The sequence below is a fragment of the Olea europaea genome, unplaced genomic scaffold (genome assembly GCF_002742605.1).
Source record: "Olea europaea var. sylvestris unplaced genomic scaffold, O_europaea_v1 scaffold196, whole genome shotgun sequence".
Lineage (NCBI taxonomy): Eukaryota > Viridiplantae > Streptophyta > Magnoliopsida > Lamiales > Oleaceae > Olea > Olea europaea.
In genome coordinates, this window is record NW_019237446.1 from 593,271 (window position 1) to 602,915 (window position 9,645).

Consider the following 9,645-nt stretch of genomic DNA (forward strand, 5'->3'; position numbering starts at 1 on the left):
TTAATACTGCAAATTTATTACCTTTATCAAAGATTCAACAAAATAATGCATGGCCACTGATCAACTAGACAATTAATCCCTTGTGTCCCCTCAATATAAAAATTGAAATCTAAGTGTTCGGTGGTGAGATATAACTTTTAGTTGTCCCAGAAATGAAATATGAATAAATAGGCATAGAAAGGGAAGGCAAAATAAGCACACTGAAATCTAAGCATATGGTGGTGAAATATAACTTTCAATTGTTCTGAAAATGAGAGATGAATAAATAGGTATAGAAAGGGAAGGCAAAATAAGCACCAAAAAATGCATAATAACAAATATCAGAATGCTAACCGTTTAGATAGCAAATTTAACAATATTTAGCTTTTGTTTACCCTAAAAAAAAAAATAAATCAAATATTAAATAGATTTCAATAAAAGTTAATGAAATATATAGTTGTAAAGTTATAAATTTCATGAAATATATGATTAAAATCAATTATTGATTTTAATTTAATTATTGATTTTAATTTAATTTTTTAACTGAACCAAGTAAGACTATTAAGCCAATGATCACGTTTAAAGGACACACTCATTACTTTAATGGCATAACATGCTATTTCAAGACATTTAATGAAGATAACTATCATTATAAACACCTTTATGAAATCATTCTAGTGATTTTCGGAAATGGAGCAACTCATCATCATATGCATAAGCCATAAAGTAACTGGCACTTACTATAGAAACGGGATCCACTCAGAATTATTATATTCACGTCAACATAAAAACGTAAAATATGTATTTTAATTCCGTATACATTTGAATCATAATATGTATGCCGATTTCTGTGTACATATTTCTTAAAATCTAAAGTGATAATTGCAGCAGAAATCCCAAACTTTTTAAACACTAGCAGATTTTTCCCTAATTTTCATTTGTTGCAGCCGCACCCTAAATCTTTTAAAACATTGCATCTGAGATCCTTTTAGATAGAATCTGTCCAATTTATCATTAGTTGATCTAAAAAAGTGATTTTGACTCAAAAAATAATTTTGATCACATTTTACTCATTTTTAAAAGGGCAAAATAGTAATTTCATATTTTCCCCATAAAATAATAAAAAAATTAAATCAAAAAAAAAGGTGAAAACTATCTTCTTCTTCCTCGCCCCCACCCCCACTAATTTTTTTTTTTTTAAATAAATGTTTATATAGTCGATAAAAGTTTTGAATTTCATAAGACTGTGTAATTAAAAATGAGTTTGAGAAAAAATGAAACACCACTATCCAAAGTTAGTGATTTTTTCGTGCAATGACTCCTAACCAATAACCGAACTGAAAGTTATCCTAGACAAGTAATTAATTCACCACTTAAATCAAATTTTAATTTTAACATTTGAATATATCAACCATAAACAATTATAGTTATACTTCACCTCTAACCTTGTACCCATTTCGACAATTAAAGCGCGTATACAAAAAGTGACTTGAACCAACTCCACCAAAGATAATTGGCACAAAAAAAATTAATAAATAAATAAAACGATGCAGTTTGTTCTACGGAAGCACATTACCCTGTGTTTCTAACTACTTATAGAAAGATGAATAAAACTCACTATAGTTACAATAGTGTTCGGGACTTTTACTGTAGCTAAACAGTGATTTCATCATAGATATCAATCATACCCATTTTTTCTTACTCAAAAGGACGGTGAAACCATTTTCCCACGCAAATCCAGACACAATCTTTCTTCTTCATTATCATCATTTTCTTCTCTCACTTCTTCAATTCTTCTCTCGTTTTTTCTGTGATTAATCTCTTCATGCAAAATTCTCGTGAATAGAGAGATAAATCTTGGCATGCTGTTTATTCAAGATTCTACTTGCAAATTTTTTTATTTCGAGTGAATAGAGAGGTATATCCTCGATTTTAACTGATAATTATAATTTTGTTTATTCGATTCACAATTTTGGATTTTTGTGTGAATAGAGAAGTATATTCTTGGTTTGATGTAAATTAAAATGCTTATTAGCTTGTTAATTCATTTATGTCTCTTGTATATCTTATGCATTAGCAATTTTGGCAGAAATCTTGAAGTATGGCTTCTTGTAGCAATCTTAGTGCGGAGTCCCCGCACAAACTGTGTGGGGACTTTTTGGATTTTAACATTGAATAATTTTGAAGGTATGACTTGTCTTATCTTAATCCCTAAATTTATGTGTTAAATGTTTGAGTTTTCGTCATTTCATTAATTTTGAGTGTATGGGTTTTGTTTGTTGATGATTGTTCCGATGATGCCATAAATAGACTTTTGATATGTAATGCAGAAAAGAAGTCTTGAATTTTATTTTACTTTTTTTAGAGCCAACTAGGGAAAAAATCTGCCTTTTTATTTTTTTTCAACTTTTTATTATTATTATTATTTTTTTGGTTGGGACTCTTGATATGGGTTTATTCATACTTTATGCATATTAAGAATGTGTGTATTTTCAGTTTGTATAAGTCTTTTTATATTGAATTTTTGGCCATAAGATCAACAAAAAATAGAAAGGAAAAAACAAAACAAAAAAAAAATATATATATATATATATATTATTTTTTTAGGCTATGGTTTGGCACCTAAAGCAAGAAAATGTAGGACTAAATAAATTAGCAAGAAATCGATGAATGATTAGGTTAAGTATATAAGTTTGATGAAAATGATTGAATTGCTCCAAGTATAATGTGTTTTGTTATTTTAGTCAATAGTTGCAAATGGTTTTTGTTAAGTTTTTAACTATAGGTTTAAGCATAGCATTGTAAGGTGATTGGACAGATCATTTGAATCTCTATCTGTGCCTATAGAATTCCCGTTGCTAACTTTTTGGTAGTAATTAATTGAAAATGAGCCAGTAGCACAATATGATTATATGTTGCATGTTTTTTCTCAATGTTGATGGCTGTACATTTCATTTTTTAGGAAGTTATTTCCACTTTTCATCCCTTGCTTATATAAATAAATATTCTCATTTTTGCGAAATTTTGGTAATATTAGTTCTCTTAATCACTTTGAGCATGCAAACACCTAAAACCCATGAAGTATAGCTTCTTGTTGCAATCTTGGTGCTGAGTGGAATTGGTGTGGAGTCCGCACAAACTTTGCGGGGATTCCATACGAAATTGGTGCGGAGTCCTCGCATAGACTGTGCGGGGATTTTCCCATTCGGAATTGATGTGAAGTCCCCGCAAGGAATTGGTGTGGACTCTGCACGATTGCGTGCGAACTCCCATAAAATTATAAATTATCTTTTACTTATATCCCCACAATTTTAAATCTAATTTTTACTAATTGTCGAAGAAAATTCATGCCAAAAAATTTAATTCAAACTTCAAAAGCATGTTAGGATTATGACAAGAAAACTAAAATATCTACATCACGCTAGTAAAGACATATTAAATACAATAATCGCACAACACACGTGGCATCGACTAATAGAACCATAATGAAGGAAAAAAGAAAGAACGGAAAAGTAATGTCAACAACAAAACAATGAAAAATAATGTCTTCATTGCAGCAATAAGGCCTTTTTTTCCTTTTTTTTTTTTTTTAATTACTCCTACATTAATGTGTGATTAAAATGTAGGAACAAATTTAAATTTACGTGAATAATATTTTATTGTAAGAATGTGTCATCTAAAATGAAATAACTGCTTACCATTTCATAACAAGAGTTGATGAAATGAAGCATCAAAATTTTAATATCTGAACAGTCAGAGAACCAAGTGGAGACAGGGAGATCTCAATTCTTAAAGAATCCCTTTGTCCATCCAATTTCAAACTTTACTATTTTCTCCTCCAATTAACTTCATATTTTCCATTATCGAAATATTTGTAATTCGCATTTAATCTCCCCAAACATTTTGGTTTTATTTCTCTTGCAAAGTCATAGACATAATGGTTTACCCAACGTACAATAAAGTCAATTCAAGTCCTCCTATCACACATTATTGAAAAATTTCATGTCGAGAAAAATGTCACATTAGAAACTGAATAACCAAGGTAGATGGTTCAAATAGAAATTTTTGTCCTCCATAAATCATAATTTAGTCTCTCGAACAAAAGAAAATTACATAAAAATAGTTTATGCCGTTCGAATAAATCACTAATGCTACTTTGCTTTATAAGATGCTCTAGTTGTATATGGTCCAGGCACACCCAATATACAATTACACTATCTTTTCCAAAAAGGGTCTGATTTCATCCGACATCTTGCTTCGAGAGAACCTGATAAATCAAATCAGAACCGTATATAAGTCAAATTTACTATATGAATACTTGGCTCCAAATCCAATGCTTTCTTAAAACTCTCTACTGCAGCATCTATATCATTGAGAGACATGTGTGCCTGATTAATTAAAAAAACTACAAACATGAGTGCTTTGAATTATCTTGTGAGGGAAATAATAAGCAAAAAAATAGACACTAGAACTGGTATTAGATTCAGAACATATTTATCTTGCAATTTCAGTATTCACCAGATTTTTGAAAATTAGATGAACAAATTTCAAACATATGCAGATTTTTTAGCCGGATTACACCATATCAAATGACCACAACAACCCATCTGAATCTTCTCCATGCCTTAAATATTTTAACTCACAAAAATAATTTATAAAAAGGCTCAAATATTTCTTAACCATCCTCCTAGCCATAGTACTCGAACTCTCAGCCCAACTCATTCACCATTGATCTTTTTTAAAAGAGCGAGAAAATACTGAAAATTAACAGCAAACATCTTGCCCATCAAACATGCCTTATTTTCAGTAATATATTTGATGAGTGACATTTATTTCGCATGGCTTTGATTCTTTCTCAAATCTAAATTATCTGCACAAATGTTAACTTAGCCCCCATTTGAGCCCATTCTTTAAAGACTCATTTTTCCTCAAACTCATTTTCAATCACACAATCTCTCAATAAAACAATTTTACACGTAAAACCAAAAGTTTTCCTACTTTTCAAACACACATTCAAAAATCACTTTTACAAAATCTATTTTCCCAAATAATGGGGCTCAAACAAACCCTTTTGTTTCAAAATGACACACGCTACATAGTTTGTCTACTACCTGTACCGAGAATGAAGGAAAGAAATCGTTTTAGTTCTCAAATTCCCCAGGTCATTTTCAATTCACACATAACTACTTGGAGACTAAAACACAAGTCTTATCAAGACACCTAGAATAGTATCATCAAAGCTGATGCAGAAGCTTACAACATATAGCCCTTGTTTGGTCCCCATTATTTCAAATTATAATTTTCTCTCTCTTATTTTCAATTCACACAATCTTCCATAAAATAATATTACACGTAAATCGAAAACTTTTCCTTCTTTTTCAACCATACATTCTACAAAAAATTACTATTCCAAAAATTATAAATTGAAATAATGGGGGTTAAACTGGGGCATAATTCAATCTTTTACCCAAAATATTCATAGACTTATCATATCATTTTGCACTGCAATAACTTGATCAAGCCTTCAGGAAACTTGGAATATATGTGTTCTTCAGACACATCAATAAAACAAAACACACTCAAGCAAATTTTATATCAAACGAAAGCTTCATAAAAACTTATATGTCCTCCTTCAATTAGACTCCCTTATTCTAGTTCATAGAAATCACCAACCTGACCCTGGCGAAACAAGGCCTTAGCATTGTTTTCACCATCACGCAGAGCAAAGTCTGTGTCCAAGAGTGCTCCCTTCAAATCTCCCAGTTTCAGTTTACAAGCCTAAGAAAGAAAGAACACGGGGTATTTAGTAAAGAAAAATTATTGCTCGTAGACAGACGCACTAACTTCAAAATATAAAACCATATAAAAATTCATATGTACATAAAAATAATTCTTGGAAAATTAAAAAGTTCCTCTAAAAAAGAGTATGTAATCATTGCTCCCTTCTAGACAAGGTGAACTGCCAAAAGTTGAAATGATGTATACATTACAATATTTATGCTAATATGTACGACCAATCATTGCCAACAATAACCGCCATCAGTATGTAGATACTGCTACTTTGCCAATACAGTTGGATGTTAGACGCGAATTTTAGTGACTTCATAAAAATATTAAGCCCCTCTTTGGTCCCCATTTTCTTAACCTCATTTTTTCTCAAACTCATTTTTAACCAAACAATTTATGGAACCCATAACTTTTATCAACTTTACAACCATATATTTCATCCACTTTTATCAAAATCTACTAATAATCTGAGTTTTATCTAAACCAAACTGAGGTTAAATATGAAATTATAATAACTGCCAAAATATTAGACACATTAAATTTGACTTCCTTCCTTGGTACAAGGAAAACAATGTCAATTATGTCACGTCCCAAAACAAGGAATCAGATGAAGAATGAACTAACAGCTACAAACCAACCAGAATGCCTGAGAAAGAAGAAAGCATTAGAACCATACATATTAATAGAGAGGTGAAAGAACGTGGCAGCCTAATTATTTTAGCCAGTACTTCTCATATTAATCATGGGAATCCTAGAAAATCACCTCTACCTCCAGGAAAAAAAAAAGAATTTAAAACGGAAACTCACAGAACTGTTGGTAAATATCTGTGCCTTCATCTTTCTCAAATAAACACTCTTATCTGCTATGAGGAAATAAACAAAATGAGAAGAGAGTGAGTCAATTCAACAGCTCATGAAAAATTGGGCTGCTGTCTATTCGGAATAAAATAATAGAGGAAAATAATAAAAACTATAACACCCGCCTTCATCAATCCATTCCTTTTCCCAGCAGACATCCAAATAGCGCAAAGCCTTCCGGTACTTCCTGAGAGCCATCTTATAGTCTTGTTTCTGCAAACAAATATAGAAAGGAAATCATCATAAACGACACAGAAGAAAATGATGGGTACGATGTTTAATGACCATCCAATGATATTTTCAGTAAATATTACCTTGAAACATTCATTTCCATATCCCTTAATTAACTCCACAGAAGTAATCCACCAAGAGAGCTCATTAGAACTGTTATCGATATCAGCAGGCCAGTCGGGATACAAATCACCATCTTTGAAGAAGTTTGTGATACCATCATCTGCCCCTTCTGGAATTTCTCCACAATCTGAAATTGCAACATCAACTGTGGGACAATCATTATCTCCAGTAGTGATGTGCTCAATTGATCGCACAACTCCCATGCCTTTGATAACCCTTCCAAACACAACATGCTTTCCATCTAGATGGGAAGTGCGAGTTGTAGTGATGAAAAACTGGGAATTATTTGTGTTGGGTCCTAAATTGGCCATAGATAACATGCCCTTTCTTTCATGGTTCAGCTCGAAATTCTCATCTTCAAATTTCAGTCCATAAATGGATTCCCCTCCAGTTCCATCACCAGCAGAAATATCACCACCTTGTACCATAAAGCTTTTGATGACACGGTGAAAACGGCATCCCTACCATAAACATAAAACTATCATGGAAAGTTCACAAATACCTATAATTACCTTTTATATATATATATCTTATGAAAATAGCAAGACATCAGAAAGCAGGAGTTCTAATACATATTATGCCTACATAGAACAGTATCAGCTTCGTGAAGTAGAAGACACTTGAGAAACTACACTCCATGCTCGATATGGTTTCATGTGATACAAATTAATTAGGATGGTCAACTTAGGCAGTTGGGGAATGTCTTGTCTAGGCTTATAGAGTTATACTAACACAGTAAAACAGGTTAGACGAGAAAAAGATATGCTAAAGAAATATGGATGATATGAATGCATTGTATTTTCAATGCAGAGGTGAAAAAAATGTTCATGTAATTGACTCCAGTTTCATTCAAATAAATCCTAGTTTGTTGTTCTTGCGCACAGAATTCTGAACATTGCTGATATGATAAGAAGATATAACTGTAAACAACACCCTAAATTTTTATCACCAATCATGTTAAATGTCCATAACTTGAGATTGAGGAACTAAGTATCAGCAATTCTCTGTCTTTTGGACTTCATACAACAAAATAAGGACATTAACATCAAATCCACCCTTCAAATTATGTTACTTTAAATAATTAAATTAAAGCAATCTAAGCCTTATTCTCTAGGGCATCCGCTAAAGTTCAGGCTGTTAATTTTTTGGAAGTTGACAGCTTCATAGAAAAGGCAAAACTACCATCTGTAATTCCACAAGTCCAGAAGAAACGGACAAGGAAAAAGCCAAATAAACTTACCATTTTACTGGAAAGGTCTATATGAAGACCTACACCGAAAAACCAATTTCCTCTCCCTTCAAGGAAGATCAAATTGAACAGAACAACTAACAAAATTCCTGACTAAATGAAAGCAAAATTAACCAGAAACACAACCCCAGTAAAAAAAAAAAATAAATAAATAAATAATCATAAATTATTGAGCCCGTTTATATAATTCTTTATTAAAACCAGAATTTAGGTCCACAAGGACCTAAAAATTCAAGTATTTGTACATATATTTAGCTCTATCTGTATTATTATCTAAGAAAAATCAAATAAGAAACCTTGTAATGGAGAGGGACACCAGTATTAGGCCCAATGCCCCTCTCTCCAGTACACAAAGCCCTGAAATTCTCTGCTGTTTTGGGGACTACATCGTTATACAATTCCACAACAATTCTCCCCTCCAGCTCTCCTCCAATGGTGATATCCAGAAAGCATTTAGGCCTTCCCCCCATTTTTCTATCTTAACTCTCTTCTCTCTAGATGGGCTGTATCTATGTGTATGTAAATGATTCAGGTAAAACAAAAACCCTAGGGAGGTCGTCCCGCTATATATACTTTCGAAATCTTGGAGCTCTCGTCATTATTCAAATGCATCCCTGTTAATTTTTCGCAGGGGTCATGGCTAAATTGCGCCGGCTGCTTACGAGAGTAGATTTTTTGTTTTGTTTTGTGTTTTAATTGCTATGATGGCCCTACATTGTTGGTATAATTGAAATCTTCCCCATTACTTTTTCCTACTATAGTTTTTGCCCAAAATCAGTAAACTTTTTAAAAGTTGATGGTGAATTGTGATGAATGTTAATTGTTGATTCGAGCTTGTTCTAATTGTCTTCGACTTATGTTGAGATTCTTGATCTTTTAATAGTCTTTCAATGAACAAGTCAAAAAATGAAGCATTAGAGACGAGGAGTGCGAGTCATAATAGAATTCCATATTGTAGTTTAAGTGAATACATTTACGTATATAGTCGAAATTTTTTGGTAACAAACGTCTCTCGAGTGACAGGACATGCAAATGCATTATCTCGGATCCGTTTGATTGCAATGATGAAATTTGGGTGGAAAGAAAACGAATTTTAAGGAATTGAATTGCTCAAAACTTGTTTTACTGAGAATTGTCAATTAAATGTGTTTAATTGGTATAATTTTTCACCTAAAAATGTTGAAATTTTGAATGATTTGGTGTTCGCTTAACTTTGCTTTTCATGAAAATTATCAATTAAAGGGATAAAATTAGTTACAATTATGGATAGAATTTGTTTCCATTGCCCAAAAAAAAAATTAGCAAAAAAAAAAAAAAAGAAGGGAACCTGAAAAACACTTTCTCACCAAAATCAAAGGAATTGGTTTTTCTTAAGAAGCTAGAAAACAAGATCATGTGAGGGGTTCCATGGAAATTTT

At 31.9% G+C, this 9,645-nt stretch overlaps 1 protein-coding gene across 1 annotated transcript; it reads right to left on the reverse strand.

The window, feature by feature from the left end:
* Positions 1-518: 518 nt before the first annotated feature.
* LOC111379266 (peptidyl-prolyl cis-trans isomerase CYP40-like) lies at positions 519-8,867 on the reverse strand. Its single transcript, XM_023002623.1, has 7 exons — positions 8,524-8,867; positions 6,939-7,439; positions 6,750-6,837; positions 6,574-6,626; positions 5,653-5,757; positions 4,298-4,367; positions 519-595 (listed from the first exon to the last, which is right to left on the reverse strand). Exons 1-7 carry the CDS (start codon positions 8,695-8,697, stop codon positions 519-521), a joined length of 1,068 nt encoding a protein of 355 aa, XP_022858391.1. The 5' UTR covers positions 8,698-8,867.
* Positions 8,868-9,645: the final 778 nt, after the last annotated feature.

Excerpts from the sequence above, each read along its gene's own strand:
- LOC111379266 (XM_023002623.1), bottom strand. The coding sequence starts at position 8,697 with ATGGGGGGAAGGCCTAAATGCTTTCTGGATATCACCATTGGAGGAGAG. Across the intron at positions 7,440-8,523 it reads GTGTCCCTCTCCATTACAAG|GGATGCCGTTTTCACCGTGT; the intron begins GTTTCTTATTTG and ends TGTTTATGGTAG. Across the intron at positions 4,368-5,652 it reads CCTTGTTTCGCCAGGGTCAG|GCACACATGTCTCTCAATGA; the intron begins GTTGGTGATTTC and ends TTAATTAATCAG.